This window comes from Dysidea avara, chromosome 6, assembly GCF_963678975.1.
Source record: "Dysidea avara chromosome 6, odDysAvar1.4, whole genome shotgun sequence".
NCBI lineage: Eukaryota > Metazoa > Porifera > Demospongiae > Dictyoceratida > Dysideidae > Dysidea > Dysidea avara.
In genome coordinates this window covers 19,911,689-19,937,665 of record NC_089277.1, presented here as the reverse complement: position 1 = coordinate 19,937,665, position 25,977 = coordinate 19,911,689, and the positions used below count along the sequence as shown (strand labels likewise).

Genomic DNA, 25,977 nt, shown 5'->3' with positions numbered 1-25,977 from the left:
AGCTTACCAAACTCATTTGCTAATCCCATCAACTGCAGTTTGCTGGTTTTGTGGCTATCAATTACGCGAAGATAAGTTTATGGCTTCAATGAATCTTATTTCGTGGCTTACATCAGTTTCCACTGTACTAATAATGCTAGTAGCTGGCTTCTTTTAAGGAACTTATGGCTTATATCAGCTTTTGCTCAACTCCGTTCAATGCGTTATGTATGCCACCATCTTGATAATTATTTAAATGACGTCATTTAAAGTATCGGTTGGTATCGGGAATTTATAGCTTTACCGATACAAGTTCGATACCGCCAAAATAGGGCCGTGCATCACTAAAAACTTGTGTAGTGGAGTGTCAGTGGATGGGGAAGGCTGAAGGGAGACTAGACTAGTGGTGCTGGGGCATATATACTACCCCTGGAAATTTTTGAAATGTAGCTGTGATGAGATTGAATCTGGAAGCATTTGAGAGAAATGACTGCAATCTGGATGTTTTAAGGAAATGGTGAATTGAAAGGATAAAAACAACTACGTATAGAGGCAGCATAGTTACAGGGTTTGAAAGTAGTTTTTTATTGATTTATTAGCTAGATTTTAGGACAATTTTAATCATGGACTTTAATAAAAGTAACTGTGACTATAAGCTGAATAAGGAAATTTCTAATCAATAGTGGAGTCAGTGGAGAATGTTTTTGAAAAATTGCTATCTCAAGATAGGATCTGAGGTACTTTTAGCCAAATCCATGTAAAAGAGATTTAAGCAGCACACATGTGCACATAATAATAATATTATACGTAACTTTGAGGTTATACTTTTCTGTGGTGCATCTTGCTATTTTAGTCTGACTTTTACAACTAGCCCAATCACCATTTACAACTAGCCAAAAGTCACTTATAACTAGCTTTTTTGGCCACAAATAGCCCCCTTTTTAAGCCCCTGGTCTATAGTATGACAAACTTTATCATTGTGACAATTACTAGTTTCCACTAAAATTAGCAGGAAAAAAATTTTTTGCAAGAATTCTAGATGGTGATGACAGCCAAGTATAGTAAAAATGATGATCTACTGTATATTTAATTTTTAGTATAGATTAATATCATCAATCTCAGTACAAATGCACAACATTTCATATAGGTTATTCAATTAAAAACAAAAGGTTTGTCTATGAAATATGTAATACGTAGTTGTAACAAGGGTGTAAGAGCTTTGCCTGATACGAATGCCCAGATTTAAGTTGATCAAAGAAAAAAGTAGTAGCTAAAACCAAAATAGCTAAAAAGTAGTGAAACAAGAGAGGTTGTATTTTATCCCTATACTTCAATCTATAACCATGACTGAACTAGGAATTATTATAATAAATGTCCATTAGCATATCTGCAGGTATAGACAATCTCTCGTGTTTTCACTACTTTTGGTATTCTCTTGTTTCACTACTTTTTTCCTTTCATCCCTTAAAAATTCAAATATTTCCTTCTACCCGTTTGTTTACTTCTTTACCATAATTAAGACCACTGAACCCCCACACATTCAAAAAAGATAGAACAGTGTAAGCCATGCCATAAAATTAATTTTGCATCTTAATGTGTGCCCCAACTATCAATTACTGAAAAGTGCAGTGGCCATTAACTACGCTTGTGTAAGTAGAATTCAAGGGAAATGGCAATGGGAATAGAAAACAGGAATGAAAACGACTCATGAAAAATGCCTGTTCAAAAGTAATCATGCAATATATGGGTTGGATAGGTTGGATTTTACAGCACAATGTTTCTTTGCAGCATTGTTTGGATCCTTCATTAAAATAACCGAAACACTCTAATAGAGCAGTCACCTGCATTAAAATACTCTAATAGAGCAGTCAAGAGTGTTTGTTAACTATCCCACCAGGGACTGGCCTATTATATATTAAAGTGGGGATTGATTTGCACTTTAGTCTTAAGATGGTAGTCTCCCTTGTTACTTCACTTTTATTATAATGAATCCTACTAGCTTGCAAATTTTCTGCTCACATCTGTAAAAAAGTAAGAACAAGCTAACCCACATACTGGTCTCTTTGTATGCTCCTAAGAAATGCTCAAAAATTAAGCCTATTACGCTCAAAATTATACAATTACACATCAACCAAAATCTTGGTATTAATGGTGCTTTCTAGTATTCATAAATAATACCAACAATTAGCTAATATAGTCATTCATACAATTGATTTCTTACCAGTTCTATTGGTAGGACAGGAAAATGGACTATTTTCATTGCTACAATTGAAGCATGATGTAGAGCCATTTTTAGCAGAGTATGTTCCTGTAGGGCACACTTCACATGGCTCAACACCTGTCCGAGAAAACTCTCCAAGAGAGCACTGCTTTACACAGCTATCTTTAAATCTGGCACCAGTTGTCAGAGTTGTATAACCAAGTGGACAATTCATGCAAATAGACTGGCCTTGAAACTCTTGATATTGTCCAACTGGACAATGTGTGCATTTTGGAACTATGTATCTTATAACACTGCCATCATCATTTACCGCTTTTTCTTTAACTAAAACTTGATAGCTTCCAGGTAGACAACTCACTAAAAATGGTAATAGGGTGTAATTCAATACTTGCAAAGTATGGATTTATATATTACTATATATCCATGTGCAAACAGCTAAGCTGTATAAAAGTGAAAACCTAGGTGAAAAGTTATGAAAGCAAAGGTTGCAGCCAAGAAATGCCTACGATAATGCTAATGCAAATCAGTTTAATAATGCACCTATGGCCATTATTACAATTGATTGGTATTAACATCATTGCAGCCATTTCTTGGCGACAAACGGTTACAGCAGCTGTTTGGCATGGATTTTAAATACGTCAAAGTTAGCATAACTGGCTATGAAGTTGTTTTTACCTACTGTAATTTCCTCTTATCTACAGGCACAATGATGATTATGAAAGACAGAAGTTATAATAGTATTATTATTTTGTAATACTTTACTGCTTATTGTATTTAAATTATCCCACACTTCACCAAAAACTTGTTTGGGGTTTGTATTTACCAAGTTTCTTCTTATCTACAGATTACAAAATAATTCTGGAAGACAGAAATTACAATAGTATTGTGCTGTATAATTTTCTTTGACCATAATTTTTTGTAATACCCTAATAGAGTGCACAATTTGTGAAGGTTCTCAAAAATGAATGTAGATAGGCAGTTCAATGTTCATTATACATTAGAAAATAATATTACTACATATTTTAAAAATTAATTACTATATTACCATGAGGTAGGGATACAAAAGCATGAATTCAGAAAAAGTTAAGTGTATCATGATTTAAGAAACTAGTACCTGTGCAACTGCTGCGTAATTGTGTAATAATAAACATGATTAGACAATGAATAAAATTACATGAAAAAGTGTCTGCATGTGGGTGGAAAATGTAAAACAATGAATCTACTTGAAATGGCTTTAGTACAAACTTACCACACAAAAGATTATTCACTGGTGATATATTCTTTCCAGGTGGGCAAACTAACTGTAATGTGCCAAACTGCAATGATAATGGGTTGCTTTTATATTCTTCTTCCCCATTTGCAATGAATAGTTCAGAAATACCAAGAGTTTCCTGTAAGGATTCCCAGACTGACAGCCATTCTACTCTGGCTTGTGGTGCCAAGAAGTTCAACTGATTTAATGAAGTATCTGGGTAGCTTATATTCTCACTGTATAGTGTAAGCTCAATGCTAATAGTTGTAGCAGATGTAGAATATATTGTGATATTGCCTAATGATGTTGAGCCAAATGATATCAGTGTGTGCAATACAGAAATAACTTCTTCTTGTAGCATAAATATTTCAGTTGGTGTTAAAGTAATTTTCATATGTTCTTCATTGTCAGTATCAGTTTCACCAGATCCTAGGTTAAGAGTATCCGAATTAATATCTGACTGATTCAGAAGTTTAATAAAACTAAGATGGATAGTTTGAGCTACTTGAACTACTGTTGACTCCAGCACGGTCAGGTTAACAATCCTTGATCTCAGTACACCTTGTTCACTGAATGCTTCACAATAGTAAGAGCCCTCATTCTCTAGTAATGGAGTAGCAATAGTTAGCTCATTCCAGTTTTCTCCTGAAATTAGAGTAAATTCTGGACTTCCTTTTTGCTGAAAATACCACCTATATGCTGGAGGAGGAAAACCAGTAGCATTACTTTTGAAGGTAGCTCCATTTCTATTTCTAAGGTACACATCCACATTGTTAGGTTGAAGCAAAAATGATGGAAATTGCTGCACTTCCACAGTAACATTTGCACTAGTAGCACTGGACACCTGATTAGTGACAACACATGTGTATATTCCACTATCACTCAGTTTGATGTTTGTTAACACAAGCGTGTTGTTCTTTTGATGAGGAATTTGTACAGAGTTCTTATTCCATTGATAAATAGAGTAGTCTTCTATCTCAACTTCACATCTTAGCTCAACTGTTGTGTTTTCTCTAATGGCAATACGTTGTGATGGGTGAATAGTTATCTTTGGTGGATCAGCACACCAGTAATGGTAGAGTACTGGGTCACTAGCAATTTCAATCATTTTTTCTGTGTTAGCAAGAGCTGAAATTATACTGTAATTCTGTAGCAATGCCAAATCTAATAAATCTCGACGGGCAGTGGCAAGTACTCTAGAGTCTATTACTGGAACACTGTTCACTAGATCTTCCACTGTATCCGCTACTACTTGTAAACAATCTGAAAAGCTTAGACAAGAAAGTCCTGCAGCACTTTTTGTTGTATTATGTAAAATTTCCATCTTGGCTTGCCAAGATTTAAACAAGTCTACATCAAATGTATCTTCAATATACTGATTATTTGAAAGGTGCTCCTCAATCAATTTAATAGCTTCATCAATTACATCAGGTATGGATGCAGAGATAGCAGATTCATTTGACATGGTAAAATTGGTAATCGGTGAGCTTGAATTTACATTATCATTGATACTAAATGTATCAATCAAGTTTAATATTTCATTGATGTTCTCATCTAAATCAGACTTTGATGAAATAGCTGTTGCGGCTATAGAATAAATTGATGAATTTAGTTCCTTAACATAGGAAAGTATGTTGTTAACACCAGTGCATCTTCTTTGAAAATGAAAATAATTTGCATTTTCTAATACAGTGTTAGCAGTGTTTCTATAATGTCGTTTACTCCTATGCCTTAATACATTATCAGTGATGTCTACTGCTGCATCCCACAGTGATGTATTAAGGTGTTGGAAATCTACATAAGCTATTTCAGTTTTAACTTCATGATGCGGATGAATCGAAACAGTAATATCTAATTCTAGTATCGCAGGTGACTCTGTGATCACTGTAGCATTCAAAGCCACAGTTTTTATTTCAATGTATGCTAAAGGTGAAAACCCACATACTTGCACACTTCTTATCTTGTGAAGTAAATCAAGTGGATTTTGTTGTTTCACAAGTTGATATGCTCTAGAAGCAATAGCAAAAGCAGTCTCTCTCTCTTCCAAAGCAACCTTGCTGACATTATATTGCCTTTCATTTAGGTTGTGTCTTGCCTTATATCGCATCAACCGCAAATTTGTAACAGTTCTGTTTGCTCTAGCTCTATCAAGCAACTCAAAATTTCTAACCTGCTTATGCTGTGTGCTGTTTAGATTCATGTATAGAGTGTTCCTACGATGTTGGCACTGCTGATTCTCTTGTAAGCAAGCAATGTCTTGTTTGGTCTGGTTACAACCAACTTTTCCACAACATTGTGTTTGTAGTAGAACACTGGAGTATACTTCAGCACAAGGTTTATTGCAAGTTGTGTTTTTAGTTTCTACTTTGGTATCAATTATTGTATGGTTCTGCAACACTGGTTTACTAACTTGCTCTTCTGTACATGTTGTTGAAGTAGAACATTCAAACACTGTACAACTGGTTGTTGATGGACAGCGCCGCTCTGACTCAGTCTTCTGCACTGTTAAATTTTTATAACCTACAGTTGATTGACTAACTTCATCTTTTTTGCAAGGAACCAAGCAAGAACCTTGAATTGAGGTAGTAACATTTTGTTGGCAAGATTCACAAATTTGTTGTGGAATACATATTTCAGGACATTCTTTAATCATACAAGTTCTATTAATTATACTTTGAAAATTATTATTAAGCATTTGTAGTTTATTTGTCAATGATTGTACAGTATCTTCTATAATCAACAGCTCTATTTCAGTTTTTTTAACCAGGTCACCACTTTCGTTCCTTGCTGCTTCTCTGTCATGATAACTTAACTGTGCAATGGAGTATTGTGATGCAGTTCTGTTGTACACTATTTCAGCATTTCTCACTTTAGAGCTAGAACGGTTGTACAGTATATCAACATATCTTTCAATTAGTTTGCATAGAATGTCTGGAATATTATTGGAATTGCTTAAGAACAGTCCGTTAATGTTTATTGGCGCATTTTTCCAGTCATTTGTTTGCTTAACATTTCCATTTAGTTTTGCAGAATATAAACCAAACAATTGGACTACTTTTTCAAAATGCAATTGCTGGTCATCAATGGTAGCTGTGCAACTGAAATCAACCTCGAACAAAGATAGCTGTATATTGAATACCTTTGCTTGCAATGAATATGCATTTTTTGAGAAGGTAGCATACAATGCAGTTCTGTCTGAATTAGACACTGGTAACAATTTAATATAACTACCCAAACTAACACTTTGTACATGCTGAGGAAATGTACTCCAAACAATAAAAGTATCACTGTACTCTAAAACTGAACAAAATGGACTTGCTCTGCACCTGTCAAACATATATAAATGACTTTCCAAACCAAAAATTGGAAAAGATCCTAGTCTAAGACCAAGACACTGTGATACAATGCTCATAGCTTCCATATCATGATCATCATCCATAAACACAAACGCCTCAAGAGGACAACTAAATTGAGTACGTAATCCAAACTGTTCTTTTGGTGGCACAAATAGTAAAGTAGCAAACAAGTCAGTAGAAGAGCTATCCATGTGATAAGTTAGCTTAAGTGTAAATCCTAATGGGTTTGAACATCCATGGCATGTGTCAGTATCTAAATAACAAAAAGAACATTAGTAGACAATATATAATATAATATACATAATATATGCATCAAGGGCTAGGTCTGTGCCAAATATACCAGCAAATTAGGAACATGTATTATAGGTTGGCAAACGCATTGAGCATGATGCCAGCAAAATGGGCACAATTTTTGCACATTGGTTATTACAGAAGCTGAAACTCTACACTTTTAGCATGATACACATTGGGTTAGTGTAATAAAACAGTTTTACAGCTAGTTGTGAAGTGGAAGAGTGCCTTAAGATACTCTAATAGAACAGTCACCACATGTCGAAGTTGAATATCCTAATAGAATGTTCACGACACTCTAATAGTACAGTCAAGATACAGTTTTCTTGGAGTATATTTGAGACACACCTGAGCATAAATGAAACATAATAGGGAAAATTTTGGAGCATTTTTCAAAAGCATAATAGGCAATTTCAAAATTTATATGTCAAGCATACATAGCCAGAGATTGTTGAAGGCAGACAAACTAGACTGTTGTGTTAAAGTATTTTAATTTTCATGACACAAAATTTTCATTATTCAAACTCACACACAATTCCCCAAGGCATGCAGTGAAAGGAGAACTACATCAATCAATGCTGAGAATAAATGTAAAGTGGTGGACTATTACGATTATATTAGTAATCCATAGTTTTATTGCTACTAGCTTTTTAGACTCCAACTTTTATCTGATTATAAGTATTTAAAGTACACCAGGTAACCAATTGTATATACTTACTTGCACTGAGAAAGAGTGAAGGATTGGTGTCATTTGTAAATGAAACTTCACCATATTGCTGTACTGTAACTTTGAATTTCATCAGTCCAATGAGGGAAATAAACCAAGAGAGTTTTCTTCTTGGATTAAACATCTATAAAAAGCACAGGAAGAACATATACATATCTATACAAAAGCAGCCAAGTTGTGAAAAAGGGTGCAGCCTCCAAAAAAGCCAGGGTGAAAAAAGATGTGAAATCAAAGGTGGTGGCCAAGAAATGGCTGTGATGATAGGATAACAGCAAAAATTTTACTAATGACAATTGAGGTGAATTTGTGTTGCGTTCTCCTAGGATTCGGCACCAAATTCACCTAAATGGTCGTTATTAAAACTTTTGCCATTAACTTACCATCACAGCCATTTCTTGGCCACCACCTTTGATTTCACATCTTTTTTCACCTTGGCTTTTTTGGAGGCCACACCCTTTTTTCACAGCTTGGCTGTTTTTGTATAGATATCACTTCTATTTGTATTTGTATACTCCAAAGCCAGCCTGTGGCCAGCTTTGTAGTTCTTTTTACTTGTCTTTTTCTGCAGAAAGGAGAAGACATCAAGGCCTGAATTCTATGGATCTTTTTTATAATGATGCATTTTTTACAAATATTACTACTGTATGAAAATTATCACATGTCCGTTCTCCTACAGGTAGACAACTTTGCAGTAGAAATCTCCACAAGGTAACTTGTTTTTAGCTGAAGTCTACAGGGTGACTTAAGCTTGTTTGTTGCTGAACTCTCTACAGGGTGATTTGTTTGTAGCTGAACTCTCTATAGGGTCACTTGTTTGTAGTTGAACTATCTACAGGGTGACGTATTTGTAACGGAACTCTCAACAGGGTGATTTGTTTGTAGCTGAATTCTCTCCAGTGTTACTTGTTTGTAGCTGAACTCTCTCCAGGGTGACTTATTTGTAAATGAACTCTCTACAGGGTGACTTGACTGTAGTTGAACTCTCTTTTGGGTAACTTGTTGCTAGCTGAACTATCTACATGGTGACTAGATTGTAGCTGAATGTTCTAATAGAAAGATTTATTATGAAGCTGAATGTTCTATTTGGGTGACTGCACTGGCTATTAGAGTATATCTCGATCGCACACTTGTTACAGCTAGTTGACTTTCGTAATGTAACTCAGTGGTTTTTTTAATCTGATTCCTTATAACCACTGAAAGTGTGTTCTAAAACAATTAATCTACTTCTGTACCTATTTTCAGCTGATTCTATAAGCTAATTGCTAATTTGCTTGGTAGGCGTGACAAGTAATAATTTTTAATCAGCAAAACTCGATCGTGCACTTTTTACACATAGTTGGCGTTTTTGTTATAACTCTATGACTGTTAATGCGATTTCCTTCAAACCACAAAAGGTTTGTACTATTATAGTTACTTCATATGCAGATCAATTTTCAAATAAGTCTGTCTAGCGGTTCACCCTGGAGTAGTGACAACAAATCGCCTTTGGATTTTTGAAAAATCGCACATAACTCCCTTTTCTTTGTCTTATATGTACCAAAATTGGACTGTAAATGTGCAGTATTACGTTCCTACTGCCCTCCAAATTTTAAGTAGATCAACCAAAGCATGCGTGAGTTATTACAATTTTTCTAAAGTGTGCGAGACGAAGACGAAGAAGAAAAAGATCAAGAAGAAAAACACGAAGAAAATAAGACAAACTTTGAAGGTGCGTATCTCAGTGATGGATGGGCGGATTCATCTCAAGTTTAGAATGGGTGGTACCCTACCCCGAGGAGTTTCCACAGCAAAAATGGTTAATTTATGTCCTACCATTATCGAGATACGGATGCGTGAAAATGGTGTTTTCTTGGTTCCTGTAAAATACACACTTGTCTGTCGCGCACCCGCACTAGCTGTACTTGGCCACACGACACACTATGGTGTGTCTTTTTTTTTTTTTTTTTTTTCCCAGAGTAACCAGCACCCCTTGCCACCACCCCTAGCACTAGATGTTGAAGTGCTAGACAAAAAAATTGGACTGAGATTAAAGGGAGCAATTTAAATAATTAGGGGGAAGGCACCCGACCCTCTGATAGTACAAGGTCAAGTGCCCTATGGCTGATGGGACAACCACTGTGGGAGCGCGCCCCCCTAAGGCACGCAATCGCTGAGCGGAGCAACGAGAAGCTGATGCGACAACGTAGCCAAGACATCACGCTGCTGTAGGGAACTTCTCTCTTCAGGGACAGTAAGTAGGCTAGACGTTTGTAAAAGATGCTGGTACATCCACTGATTCCACCAAACGTTGAAAAGACTAATGGGGTAAATGAACCCATCTCAACCTCCCTAATCCTCTGCTCATATTTCCTACGTTTCTCCTTTTCAAATTTCCGATACAATGAAGCCACTGGTGTAGCACGGTATGATGAAGCAGTTGGATTAAACACCTTAACATCAAAGAAAGCCCGTTGGTGGTGACCACCCCAGAACCCAACAGCTGAAACATCCAATCGTGCTCCATCCTCACGATTTGCAGTAGCGTATGTGAGTGTTTCACCAGAGAGAGACTGTAAAGGGGGCTCAACACACACATCAGTACAGACTTCTGACAGGATGGCAGCAGTAAAATCCCTAAGTTCGTTGTGCCGAAGGGTGGGGTAGCCACCTGTAGGGCAGTTCATGGAGTGGTCCACAGAGAATCCTTGACCACAAACACACTGGATTGGCAAGCCAGATGGGAGCCACCCATAGCGTAAGCAGAGAGCATCACGGAAGGCACCCTTATGCAGAGCAAAACCATGCTCCTCTACAGGCAAAGCGGAAAGCCAGGAGGAGGCCCCTTTCTCGCTAGACAGTGCCACAATCCTCTGCAGACCAACTGGTAATGATTGACACAAAGTGGCAGCGACCTCATCATGCGCTCGATGCTTCATTCGCACAACTTCACACTTAGCCGAGCGTTGGGCCTCCAAGGTGTCAATGCTAAATGTTAGCTCCTGCTGAACAGATACCAAATCTCATTCTGATGCTGAGTTTGATTCTTCTGTGAAGATTACCTCTGCGCTTGTTGCTTTGATTGTTCAGGAGATTTGGTATGTCTTGATATAATAATTATTATTAAAATAATTATTATATCAAGATATACCAAATCTATGGTGTGTCTTGATATACTGTACACGTCATAGTTGGTAGAGACGGGGGAGCCAGGGGGGCCATGGCCCGAGGGGTCCGACACTTCGGAAAGAACGTACGAGATTTCCAGATTTCTGATTTCCAGGTTGATTTCTGCTGATTTCTACCCACGCAAGTTATAGTTTAGGGAAAATCATTTCCAATTTACACAGAAACACGGAGGTTAGAGGCTTGATTTCTGATTTCTACTGCAGGGAGCGTACGAGATTTCACAAAGTGTAGGACCCCTCGCCATGGCCCCCCCACTTTTATGGGACACTGTTTGCAAGAAAAGATCGAGATACTCTAATAGAACAGTCAGGATCTGGATACTCTAATAGAGCAGTCACAATATTCAGAGTAGTGTAGCAAGTTACTTAGCTATACGTATGTGTAGTTATAAATAAGGAGATGTAATTGGCGGAGAGCAGCTATTGTTAGCAGGCTGTGACCTTTTTTTTTTTGGTCTTCAACTTACAGCTGGCCAGGCCCCCTCACTCTTTGGCCTGCTCCACCGCCCCTGGTAGACGTATATCATGATCACATGAAACTTCAAACTCGCCATCAGGTAGATATTGTGATATATATAGGTAGAGATTTCCAACTAAATTAAATAATTAACATTCCATGCATTCATTGGTATGGCAAATATTGTGCTATTTTTCAGGGTAGTTTTAGTGCAAACCCCACCCCAATTAGTGGTTCCTACCAAAAGATATAAGCAAAAGAAGTTGACAGTGTAATGATTTTTGTGTACAGTATTTTCAATGCTTTTTATATATATCGCATGGCACCAACACAATATTCAAAGTGTCATAAATAATAGTTAGACACCAAGACCAAGGGAACTAAGTGATTTAGTAGCCCCGATGGCCTGAGGCTGTAATGTCCCGATCGCAGCGAGGGCGCTACTAAGGGCCAGAGGGGTTACTAAATTGCTTAGTTCCTGTTGGTCGCGGTGTCTAACTTATTTAGACTATGGTTTAAAGTAAGTACCTTTATAGCCAGAGCATGAGTGTGGGGTGAAAGAGCAGTGCAGAACATCAGAACGGTTTCTTCCTGAAGTCCTTACAGCATCCACAAAAATAATTATTCAACTGGTAACCAGAGTAATGGCTAGAGCTACAGTAGATACGCTGCTTAGTCTACTATTTGTCCAGAATTATTTGTGGAACACGATAAGAGTATTACAGTATTATCAAGTACTGCAGTGTGCCTTTTGTGTTATAATTATTTATCATGTACAAAATTGCTTGAGGGCAGGTTACTAAATGAACATGTGGAGGTGACTAAATGAGCATGTCAGGTGACTAAGTGATTTAGTAATCTTGTAAATGAGCTGTATCATAGTCTAAATCTAGATAGGAAACTAATAATGACATGAAATTTTTACATAACTATTTTATGGAGAACAGCATATGAGCTAGGTAAAACCTCTCAAGAGTGACCACATCTTTGTAAACTGACCACTCAAAATATTACATGGATAAAGCAAGTGGTTCACAAATAAAACCATGTGTATTATGTAATACTAAGTATACACCAGTACCTAATGCATTTTCAAAGATACCTAACTAGAAAAATCAGTAATATTATATAACATGGAAAGTAATGGCATCACAAGTCACAATTAACAAATACTTTGGAAACATGACAATCAGATAACAAAATGTAAGACCAGTTTTATTAATAAAATAGATTCTGTTCAGCTTTATTTGTCGCATTGTAAACATTAAGGATAATTATTATCTAATCAAAAACAGCCAAGCTGTAAAAAAAGGAGTGCGACCCTTGAAAAGGCTATGGTGAAAAAAGATGTGAAATCCAAGGTGGCGGCCAAGAAATGGCTGTGATGGTAGGTTAATGGTGAAAATTTTAATAACAACAATTCAGGTGAATTTGGTGCCGCTTGGTCAATTGGCACAAAATTCACCTGAATTGTCGTTATTAAAATTTTTACCATTAACCTACCATCACAGCCATTTCTTGGCCGCCACCTTGGATTTTACATCTTTTTTCACCATAGCCTTTTCAAGGGCCGCACTCCTTTTTTTACAGCTTGGCTGTTTTTGATTAGATTTCACTTCTTTTTGTATTTGTATACCCCAAAGCTGGCCTATGGCCAGCTTTGGGGCTTTTTAACCTATATATTTTTCTTTACCACAGGAAAAAGAAAAAGATGAAGCAGATTTTATAAATACTTTAACTCATTCTGATTTTATCAGTAAATGTACAAATTATATATATAATGCATATATCAAGAGTTCATAATATAAAAAGAGAGGAGAGTGTCCTACTGTATTATAGCCTTTACAAACACGAATCTCAAAGTTATGATGTAATACCTATAGTCACTTTCAATGTGCTAGTTGGTCAGGCATGTACTCAGCATTAAGTTTCAATGACTGTTGTAGTTACAGCTTCAATAAGCAGCCTACTGATGACAGTGTTAACACTCTTTAACACTTTATGTGTTGACATGATATCCTAAAGTAATCAAAGTTTTACTGTATTACTTTGAGATACACGTTTATACAGGCTATACTGAAGTAGGACACTCTCCTCCTTTTTTATATTATGAATTCTTGCATATATTTATTACATGTCAATTAATCCCCACAGATTAATTTGCAGCTGATCTCTCTACTGGGTGACTTAAAATGTAGCTGAAATCTCTACAGGGTGATCTGCTGTGCGTAGATGAACTCTTTACAGGATTCTCTCTACAGGGTGACTTGACTCTAGCTGAACTCTCTGCAGGGTTATCTGTTTGTAGTTGAATTCTCTACAGGGTGATTTGTTTGCAGCTGAACTCTCTACAAGGTAACTTCTTGTAGCTGATCTGTCTACAGGGTGACTTGTTTCTAGCTGGTCTCTCTACAGGGCGATTTGTTTGTAGCTGAATTCTTTACAGGGTGATGTGTTTGAAGCTGAACTCTCTACATGCATGGTGGTTGCTTTGTAGCTAAACTCTCTAAAAGGTGACTTCTTCTAGCTGAACTCTCTACAGGGTGATCTTTTCATAGCTGAACTCTCTACAGGATGATTTTTTTGCAACTGAACTCTCTACATGATGATTTCTTTGTAGCTGAACTCTCTACAGGGTGATTTGTTTGTAACTGAAATCCCTACAAAGTAACTTCTTCTAGCTGATCTTTCTACAGGGCGATTTGTTTGTAGCTGAGTTCTCTACAGGGTGTTTGTTTGCAGCTGAACTCTCTACATGGTAGTTTTTTTGTAGCTGAACTCTCTACAGGGGATTTGATTGCAGCTGAACTCTCTACATGGTGGTTTCTTTATAGATGAACTCTCTACAAGGTGATACTTCTAGGTGATCTCTCTACAGGATGACTTATTTCTAACTGAACTCTCAACAGGGTGATCTGTTCATAGCTGAACTTTCTACTGGGTGATTTGTTTGCAGCTGAATTCTCTACAAGGTGACTTCTTCTAGCTGATCTCTCTACAGGGTGATTTGTTTGTAGCTGAACTTTCTACAGGTGATTTGTTTGTAGCTGAACTCTCTACAAGGTGATACGTCTAGGTGATCTCTCTACAGGATGACTTGTTTCTAACTGAACTCTCAACAGGGTGATCTGTTCATAGCTGAACTTTCTACTGGGTGATTTGTTTGCAGCTGAACTCTCTACATGGTGGTTTCTTTGTAGCTGAACTCTCTACAAGGTAACTTCTTCTAGCTGAACTCTCTACAGGGTGACTTGTTTCTAGCTGATCTCTCTACAGGGTGATCTGTTCATAGCTGAACTTTCTACAGGGTGATTAGTTTGTAGCTGAACTCTCTACATGGTGGTTTCTTTGTAGCTGAACTCTCTACAAGGTAACTTCTTCTAGCTGAACTCTCTACAGGGTGACTTGTTTCTAGCTGATCTCTCTACAGGGTGATCTGTTCATAGCTGAACTTTCTACAGGGTGATTTGTTTGCAGCTGAACTCTCTACATGGTAGTTTCTTTGTAGCTGAACTATCTACAATGTAACTTCTTCTAGCTGAACTCTCTACAGGGTGACTTGTTTCTAGCTGATCTCTCTATAGGGTGACTTGTTTCTAGCTGAACTCTCTACAGGGGATTTCAGTGGCGGATCTAGGATTTTTAAAAGGTGGTTTCTGAAAGTTGGTATAGCTGAATAAGGCATCTGATGACATTTCTCTGAAAACTTTGAGATTTTAGAAGCTCTGAGATAGATTTTAGGCTATTTTTAGTTAGCAATTACAATAAATTCAATGCTTTAAACTATAAATACTATAGCTAACCATAGGACAAACATGGTGACTACAAGCTGTAGCTTTGATTGCTCTATTAGAGTAGTTACTTGACCGCTCTATTAGAGTATCTCGATCGTTTTTAATGCAGTGGGAGATGAAAAGTTAAATGTTGCTGAGGGTTTAATAGCTACAAATTGTTAGTAAAGTGCAACTGCATGCGTGCTACTGAAATACAGTGGTATATAGTTGTTTGTTATGATAAATTGTCAGTACAACAGTGTTTATATAATTATTTAGACTGCCACTGAGCTAAATTTAAAAGGGGGTTTCTGTCGAAACCCCAGAAACCCATCTAGAACCGCCACTGGATTTGTTTGCAGCTGAACTCTCTACATGGTGGTTTCTTTATAGCTGAACTCTCTACAAGGTGACTTCTTCTAGCTGATCTTTCTACAGGGTGATTTGTTTGTAGCTGAAATCTCTTTGTAGCTGAACTATCTACAATGTAACTTCTTCTAGCTGAACTCTCTACAGGGGATTTCTTTGCAGCTGAACTCTCTACATGGTGGTTTCTTTATAGCTGAACTCTCTACAAGGTGACTTCTTCTAGCTGATCTTTCTACAGGGTGATTTGTTTGTAGCTGAAATATCTACAGGGTGACTTGTTTCTAGCTGATCTCTGTACAGGTTGACTTGTTCCTAGCTGAACTTTCTACAGGTGATTTGTTTTCAGTTGAACTCTCTTACATGGTGGTTCTTTTTAGCCGAACTCTCTACAAGGTGACTTCTTCTAGCTGATCTCTCTACAAGATGACTTGTTTCTAACTGAACTCTCTATAGTGTGATCTATTCATAGCGGAACTTTCTACTGGGTGATTTGTTTGCAGCTAAACTCTTTGCATGATTGTTTCTTTGTAACTGAACTCTCTACAAGGTAACTTCTTCTAGCTGATCTCTCTACAGGGCAATTTGTTTGAGCTGAACTCTCTACATGATGGTTTCTTTGTAGCTGAACTCTCTATTAGATACCTTCTTCTGGCTGATCTGACTACAGGGTGACTTGTTTGTAGCTGAATTCCCTACAGAATAACTTGCAATGTAATATAATTGAGTAAATTATAAATGCAGCTGAATGCTTTATTAGGGTGACTGTTCTATTAGAGTATCTCGATCTCGCATTTGTTACGCGTAGTTGTCTTTCGAATCATAACTCAGTGGTTTGCAATCCGATTCTTCTGTACTACTGCAAGGTCTTTCTATGATGATTATTCCAGCTAGATACTGATTTTCAGCTCGTTGTTCTAAGCGGTTTGCCTGGTAAACACGAAAACTGATCGTTTTTTAATTCATAAAAATCGATCGCGTAATTTTGATACAGGTCGGATTTTGTGTCATATCTCCATGGTCTTTATCCCGATTCCTTTCAAACCACAAAACGGCACTCCTACGATGGTTGCTCCATCTACATATCAATTTTCAACTGATTTCTTAAAGGAGTTTACCCTGTAGGCGTGACAGACCTTCGACCTTATTTTACGCAAATAATCGGTCATAACTCCGTGAATGTTCATCGGATTCCTACTAAAGTTGGTACAGCGATCCGCCTTAATGAGCCCTTTACGTGTGCCAAATTTCAGCCCGATCCGAGCACGCATTCGTGTTTTATGGCGGATTTTGCGAAGTGTGCGAAATAAAGAAGAAATTAAAACGAAATTTTGTTCGCTCGTATCTCGGAAATGGCTGGAGTGATTTTCTTCAAATTTGGTGTGCAGACTCCTCTAGCTGGCCGGCACCTCTCTAGCAAATTTGGTTCCAATCGGATAAGGGATCACAGAGCTACATAGGTGTGAAAATTGCGTTTTCTTTCTTCCTGTTAATATACTCACGGGTGGCACGCCGGCTTCTTGGGCCGCACGACACACTACCGTGTGTCTTGATTATATAACACAATGACATCACTATACTACAAAGAGAAATTATAAATGGTTTATGACCAAAATTAATTACAATCCCTGAAGCTGCTATAAAATGGATCAAAATAGCAGTAAATACACCAGAATATAACATTAGATAAGTGTAAAGCCATGTAAGGTTGATATCACAAACCAGTTTCCACTTTTGAAAAGATTATGCTCAACCTTGAACCCTATATTGCAATTCCACGCAAGACAACAAACTGTTCACCTTCAAACTATACTTGCATTGATTTAAGATTTGAGATTAGGTACTGGGCAGTCAGCTCAGCTGGTTACCCCAAATGGTACAATCAAATACATACGTACATACAATTTGATAATTAATTACAGTAGTGAAGGTTAAGTACGTAAATAAATTCATCTAAGTTTCTTGATTCTATTATATTAATTGGCAACTCATTCCAGTCTTTAACAGTTCTAGGATAAAAACTATATTTGTAGGTGTTGAGGGTTGCTTGTGGCAGAATGAAATGATTGGGGTGATGTTGCCTGGTATAAAATTGAGTTCTTTGATAATGTGAGGGGATGGAGATTGGTAGTGTATTATTAATTATTTTATAGAATAGTGTTAATCTTGATGACTGATGGCATTGTTGTAATGTAGGTATACTAAGAGAGGACAATAATGACGTAACACTATTTCTGGAGTAATCTGATAAAATCCATCGAGCAGCTCTTCTTTGCACCTTTTCTAACTTATAAATGTCAGTGTTATAATACGGATCCCAAACTGGGGCGGCATATTCCATAATTGGTCGAACCAATGTTGAATACGCTGTTCTTTTAGTATCAGATGGGCAGTTATTCAGGTTTTGTTTAATAAAATCTAGCACTTTGGTTGCTCTGTTACTTACTGTTTGTATATGTGATGACCATGACGTAGTGCTATCGATTGCTACACCTAAGTATGTATGGGACTTCTTTATATTATTGAGATTATGACCTGATAAGGTATACGTATATTGTATGGGGTTCAGGGAACGAGTACACCCCAGCACAGCACATTTATCAACATTTATTTTCATTTGCCATTTGTGAGTCCATTCACATATTTTATGCAAGTCTTCCTGTAACTGCTCTGAATCTTGCGGTGTTGTAACAGTCTTGTAAATAACACAGTCATCAGCAAACAATCGAACTGAAGATGTAATGTTTTCATTTATGTCATTAATATATACAAGAAACATGAGGGGGCCTAGGACAGTACCCTGTGGTACCCCAGACTTAACAGTTGTTGCACTAGATGATTCTCCATCAACAATTACCCTTGATATCGTTTGGTTAGCCAGGAAGAGATCCATTGAAGAAGAGGTCCTCGTATACCATAGAATTTTAATTTGTTTAATAGTCTTTTGTGAGGGACTGTATCAAAAGCCTTAGAAAAGTCTATAAACAATAAATCAGTCTGTTGCCGGCTATTCATAGATCGTTGGATCTCATCTATAAAATCAACTGGTTGTGTTTGGCAGGACTGGTTGGGCCTGAATCTATGTTGTAGAGGATTTAAAGTAATTAGTGATGTAAAAAAGGATATTATATGGTGAAAAATAACATGTTCCATTACTTTACAAAGGACTGATGTTATAGTGAGATTGGTCTATAATTTGCAGGAGAACTTCGATTTCCCTTCTTGAAGATAGGGGTGATGTTAGCTGACAACCAATCCTGAGGGAGAGTAGCATGTTCTAAAGATTGGGAATAGATGGTCTGCAATACAGGAGCGATTTGTGGTGCACAAAGCTTAATTACTTTAGTAGGAAGATGGTCAGGTCCAGGAGCCTTGGTAGGATCCAACCTCTCCAGTAGTAGTTGGATGCCATGGATTGAGAAACTGAGGTGGATGAACGGAGTGATCTAGTTGTGGTGCATTTGATAAATCCTCAGTTGTGAATACAGACTGAAATTAATTATTTAAAACACGAGCTTTATGTTTCGCATCAGTACAAATATTTTCTCCATCCTTAAGTGGTACAACTCCGGTGTTATCTTTTCTTTTTGTCTTAATATATGACCAAAATCGTTTTTTTACTTGAAGAAGAATCATTAAATAAGTTGGTACGGTAGTTACGATGTGCAGTTTCTAGTAATGTATTAACTTCATTTCTAGCTTTTTTATAGTCACACCAGTCAGTGTAGTTACCTGTTCGCTTAGCCTTGTCATACAGACGCTTTCTCAATTTCATTTTCTGTTTGATTAGCGGATTAATCCATGGTAACTTGTCCTGGGATTTTGCAAGTTTGATGTAGAGGGATGCCTTGAAGCCCAGGGTGATTGTAATGCTGAATTCTGAACAGTGTTAGATGGCGATTTACCTTTGAAAGGGCCACATTTTCATTGTAATCCAATGTCAATCGTCCTCCAATCAAAAAACACATGGAAAAATTGAAATCAGCATAATAATTATACGGTTTGCCCAGGAACACTTTCTTCATCCTCATCTGCCATAGATTCACGCAGAAACACTCAGAAGCTTTGGCTATCGTCGGTGCTGTATTCTTATTAGTATTTGTAAGGGATTCCTATGGGGATTTTTATTTCTCAAACTTTGATTTGACATATTTCAATATATAACACATGGATTTTAATCCAGTAAAATGCATTATGAAGTATGAAGCACTGACTACCATTAACTGGAATGGCAGCTTGTGAAACATTTGTTGAAGGTGTGTAATTTAAGTAGCAATAATGTGTGTGAAAAATTGGTTAGTTGGAAATCACTAATATAGGCCTATATATATATATACCTACCTGTGTGGTTAGGTAAGTATATAATATACCCACCTGTGGTTTTGACATGAATGCATGTGAATGCATGTCATGCCTATTTTCAGGCTAGTAACCTGCAGCTGGCCCCAGTATGATCAATCATCAAAGTCAGCTGAGCCTGATAGCATTGCCACACTGGGCAATCAATCACTCCAGCCAACCGCTGGATTTATACCTGTAGACTTTGATGATGGGAGGCAACATGTAATGTTTCTCCTATGTTTGCTGATATGAATGGGAAATTCCTGGAGATATACAGAGATTGCTAAGTAGGAAGCTGACTAGTGAGAGGTAGGCTATATACCAGTGTTTCTACTGTGCCAAACTATGGTGGCAAATTATGTGTAATATGTGCGTATGGGTTGTGGTAAACAATTTTCTAATAATAAGCGCCTAATTCTACCAAGAACTATTTATGTGAGCTGCTGAGTGTACAGTGGATGAATTCTTGTCTCCTTCATGAACAACTCATTAATCATGAGCAGATGGGCATGGCATCACTAAAGACTTTGAAATGTCTGATCCATCAATGATTCGATCTCTACGAGAAACTGCTTCACTATAAATTGCTATCTATGGTCATTTCATCTACTGGGGTGTAGAATATACCAGTGATAACATGATTACTTGGGATGTGACAAAGTGTACACACTCTCCCTCAAGCACTAGGGCGCTCTCAAGAGTCATGTGTATACTTCTGTCATATCCCTCGTAACCATGTTATAACTATATAATATTTACTATGATCATGTGAAACTTCAAATGCACCACCAGGTGTATTATTTTGGCATACAGCCCTCAAACCACAGGTGGTACACATAACTTACCTGGTACAGGTGAGTAGACTGTATATATCCTCACCTAGTCTACTCACCTGTGGTTTGAGGCACATGACACTGATGCATGTAATGCCGATAAGCAGGCTAATAGCCTGTGGCGGGCTCCAGTACAATTGATCACCAAGCCAGTTCAGGCTAGTAGCCTTGCCATGCTGGGCAATCAGTTACCCTAGCCAGTAAGAGTTCGACCACTGGATTCATTTATAGACATACCTGACAACTTCGATGATCAGCAGGTAACATTGCTCCTACATTAATTCTGTTGATATGAATGGATGGATATATACAGAGATTACTAAGTCCCACAATTGATTGTAACTATCGTTTTGAGCAAGCTGACTTGTAATAGGAAGGCTACCAATGTGTCAACCATGCCGAACTGTGGCAAATTAAATGTAAGCGGTTTAATTACATACATTTGTGCACATATGGGCTGTTAATACATTGTGTACTGTGGATTAATTTTAGATGCATGACATTATACAATATGATAGTAGGGATCATGGAGGTTTGGGTTTACTAGCCAAAAATATCACCCAAAAATCAGCTTCACATACCATCCTGGTGCCTTGGCACTATTGGTTAGGTATTTAACCAAGTGCCATCAGTACAACACTAAATGCTTCCATTAGATTGCTACAAATCTTTTTAAAAATTTATTCAATGGAATTTTCTACTGACTGACTAACTGCCTGCCTGCCTGATTCCTTCAGACAAGTGTAGCTTGATAATGGATAAGGCTATGGGCTTAATTTTTTTTTTCTGCTCCATGTCGCTTCCTCCTGAGATGTTCCTTTTGGCATACTGCAGTACATATAATGTTCGCATCATGAACTTACTTTTGTCCTCATTTATGTCCTATTGTTTGGCTTGAGTCTATTATGCTCCAAAATGTGCTTATTTTATGCTTTTCAGAAATGCATTATGTTTTTATTGTGTGTTGTTTCTTTGTGTAGAGAAGTTCTTCATATAAATGGAGAAGTGTCACTTCAACTGTAGCATACAATTAGTAGCAATACAGTAGCTTGAAACTGGGATGTGCTCCAGCGTTAGTTGGCATATTAGAGCAGGGGGTCTGGGGGCATTTCTACATAGTTCCTCAGAAGCTAGACATTTTATTGTCTAATATTTTTTGTGGTTTTGTATGCAAATAATTATGTATAAAATGTTATGAATGGTTTCTGATTGATCTTCTCTGCAATTAGTATTTAAAGGACAGCAACTGCTCAGTATAATATGTAATTTGCATTGCATTTGTAGCACCATGCCAAGAACGTATTAGCTTCTTGGGGATAAACACTCAAATGGTTCTCATTCTCTCTGTTGCATATGATGACTGTTCTATTAGAGTGTTTGACTGTTCTATTAGAGACTCTTGATATTTTTGAAATATATTCCTGGTTTGATATTAACCCCATCTCACTGCAGACCTGCAGAGACATCACTATTTTCAATGTACAGACATTCATTAGCTGTACTGACTCAACACTAACTCAACACTAACTTTATTACCATCAGAGCTTCTGTTGTATTGTCTCCCAATTTAGCTTCCAATAAACATAATCATTATATGTGACTGACCAGTCTTATCACCCATTTAAAAGTATCAAGAAATGCCAGTTTTAAATATTCAGAGTGTTGTAGCTTGCCAATGGTGGTAGCTATGCATACCAAATTTCACATGTTTTATAACAATTATTACCTTCCAGATCATCCACTAAAGAAGTGGTAAAAAGCTAAGTTTCCCACCATTTTAGATAGTTTTTAAACCAAGGTTGGCTGTATCAGGCAAGCTGCAAAAGGGATGGGAGGTGGGGGGGGGGGCTGGAAGGCAGGCAGATGCTGTTTAAAAATTGAAGAGGAAACTTTTGGGATGAATTAGGCCAAGTTATAGACCATCCATGGCTCAAAACTAGTTAAATTGAAAGGACATTTACACCACAGGTCATTGTCCAATACCACGGAGCTGTTCAGCCACACACAGCCATCACCTGGTTGACCAAGGCTCCATCAAGACCCCAGACCACTCGCACGGCTTGCCACTGTGCTTGAAAAAAGCAACTAGCAAAAGCAGACAACTTTACTCTGGTCGACTGTGACAGTGACATTTGATAGTGCATTCATAAAGCTTTGTGTTTGTGTGAAAAATCAAACTTCATGTCTTGGGCGATAAAACCGGTTTTCGCAGATCCAGTCACATATCACATTTTATTCAAAATCAGATGATGAGACAAGATATATAATAGAAAATTCAATGATGAAGCTCAGTTAAACTGTTATTTCATGCCTTGATACTAGTTGGTACATGACTACATGTGTCCTATATAACTCAAACCCACAATGTAAAGCATTCACTTGGTCAAGTGCAAACTTGTAGTAAGACTGCAGTACATTTTTCTACTTGCTGTCAGGAATCATTGCACCATCCAAAAAAGCTTAGCCCTTAACATTGTGACTGTTATAGCAGAACTAAAGTTATACTTTTTGTGGCAGAAATTTGCCCATTATGCTCATAATATGTTAAATTATACCAGCATTATGCTTTTAATATGCTTTTAATATGCTTTCATCCCTTATTATGCCAAAAAATATGCTTGCATAATCGACACAAGCAGCTAAGGGTGTTAATTCATGGTAGCATGATGGCTGCCCTACCAGGAATTTTTGAAAATTATACTGTTTGTGTGATGACGTCAACAAGTTTAAAACAACGTGATTACATCATCATGCAAAATGTTTGTTTTCAAATGGAACTAAAATCCCTGGTACTGTTGATTTCAGTTTCATTTGAGCATTTCCGTGTGCACCATAACCGGCTGTTTTGTGGTGATTTTTAAAATGAAATAGCCACAGGAAGCTTTACAGATTGACTAAAACCACTCTCAATAAATCTCTGCACTGAGACTTACAAACTATTGAATGGCTACTACAATATTGACTGGTCTAATAGTTTTTACACTAAGTACTGTACACCACACAAGAGGCCATGTCTTGAAACATTTTAAAAACCAACCAGACTGCAACTGAGAGCAAATTTCTTTAGTCAGAGAGTTGTTAATGAGTGGAATTGCTTACCATCTGACATGGTCTTAGCACCTACTATATCTTCCTTTAATCAAGTCAATATGACACTACAATAATACAGCTTAGCTGCAGAGAAGGGTTTTAGCTTCACCTTACACATAACATGGAACTTATAATGCAGACGGAATTGTTCAAACTGAACTGAACTATATATGAGAATCATCCGTATTTTCTGTGGTGACTGGATTGATTAGAGATGTGCTTCTCTACTTCTTTGTTAACTCTGTGAAATGAGCTGAACATAGCTGAAAGTGAATTGGGCTGAACGTAGCTGAAAGTGAAGCATAATAGCCAATTTTCAAGTCAGTAATTCATAATTATTAGTGATCATGATTATAGACTGGGTCGAGACAACATAGCTGATAATTGACCCAGGCAATTACAAGTAAGTGAAAAACATTATCATATACTTGCTTACATAAGTGTTTATCATTTGATGACAAGGTGGTTGATGAAAATCTCTGTGGATTGCTCTTCGAGAATATTGTTAGGTAAGGTGCTCCATTCTCTTAAAGTATTGGGAAAGAAACTTTGCAGTGGAGCTGACAGGGATAATAAACTGATGTTGATGAAGCTGTCTGGTTGGATACTGTGTTGGTAAGAAATATGATGGTAGTTGTATGGAGGGAGTGAGCTGATGAACAATTTTGTGGAATTAGCTTAATCTATTATATGTCTTCTCTCTTGTAGTTTAAGGAAATTCAACAAATCTGTCACACTACTATAATAACTATACTCGGAAAGAACCCATCTTGCAGCATGTCATTGGATTTTTTTGATGTCATATATTAAGTATTCACGATAAGAGTCCCAGACACAAGCTGTATACTCTAACAATGGTCTTATAATGGTAAAGTAGGCATTTTCCTTAACATTGTTACTACATTTACTCAAGTTATGATAACGAAAACTTAATGCACATAGCTTGAATATGATGTAACCATTGTATGCATTCATGAAAAGTAATACCCAGACATCGATGTTGTTATATAATTGGGGTGAATCATCCGTGGTTACTGGATTGATTTTAGAGGTGCTTCTCTTACCTGTTCTTCATTTGTAGCACTGTGCAATGGGCACTGAACATATCTGAAAGTGAAGTACCACTTCACTTTTGAGTTGGTAATTGATATTTGGGGCACGTGTTCAGTCAAAATATTACCTCTGGCGACATTCTTTCTTTTGATGCAGTATGCGTGGGTTTGCCAGTCATGATAATGCAGTAAACAAACAAGTATAAAGAATTTTAAGTTCGATTAGGAATCATAATGGTAAACAAGGGAGGTCGCCTACACCTGCAGATATACTAGTGGACATTTATTCTCTGATTCAATCTCTTGTTTCCCTGTTTTTATATGATCACTAATCCAACTTAAAATTCTTAATTTTTCCTTATACTTGTATATAATATGCACCATGGCTTACTTTGGTTTATTGCACTTACATTATACACCTCTCCTCTTCAGACATTGGATGTTTACTGTTGATAAACCCCTTGGAAAAATCAACAGTAAACTTCCTCTGACTTCGAAGTGGGGGTGTATAATATAAGTGCAATCCAACAGGTTCCTTTTGGCATACCACAGTACATACAATGCACACGTCATGGACTTACTTTTGTGTACTATTTCTTTGTGCAGACAGCACAAGGTGTTGTAGCTCAATGGCTTCTCTATGTGTGTAAATGGGAATTGTCCGTATTTCTGTGGTGACTGGATTGATTGCAAAGGCACTTCTACTGTTTGTAGCACTATGAAATGGGCTGAACATAGCTGAAAGCAAAACATAATGGCCACTTCACTTTTGACTCAGTAATTGATATTTGGGGTGCATGTCAGTCAAAACATTACCTCTGGCACCATCCTTTTATTTAATGTGGTTTCACCAGTCATAATGTTACAAAGTAAGTAAACAAACACATAGAAAAAAGATCAGAAAAAGTAGAGAAACAAGGAATTTGCCTACACCTGTAGTTATACTAGTGGCCATTTAATCCCTAATTCAGTCATGGGAATAGACTGAATCAGGGATTAAAAATTCACTAGTATATCTGCAGGTGTAGGCAAATTCCCTTGTTTCCCTACCTTTTTCTATGATCACTAATCGAAT

The 25,977-nt window shown here is 37.2% G+C and overlaps 1 protein-coding gene across 2 annotated transcripts in view; it reads right to left on the bottom strand.

Annotated features, from left to right (window-relative positions):
• Positions 1–25,977, bottom strand: part of LOC136259110 (uncharacterized) — a 294,792-nt gene that overhangs the window by 7,714 nt on the left and 261,101 nt on the right. For both annotated transcript variants that reach the window (XM_066052532.1, XM_066052533.1), the window contains exons 18-20: positions 7,818–7,950; positions 3,450–7,061; positions 2,201–2,557 (exon numbers count right to left, since the gene is read on the bottom strand). In XM_066052532.1, the coding sequence (XP_065908604.1) occupies positions 2,201–2,557; positions 3,450–7,061; positions 7,818–7,950 (4,102 nt within the window). The remainder of the gene's footprint in view (positions 1–2,200; positions 2,558–3,449; positions 7,062–7,817; positions 7,951–25,977) is intronic.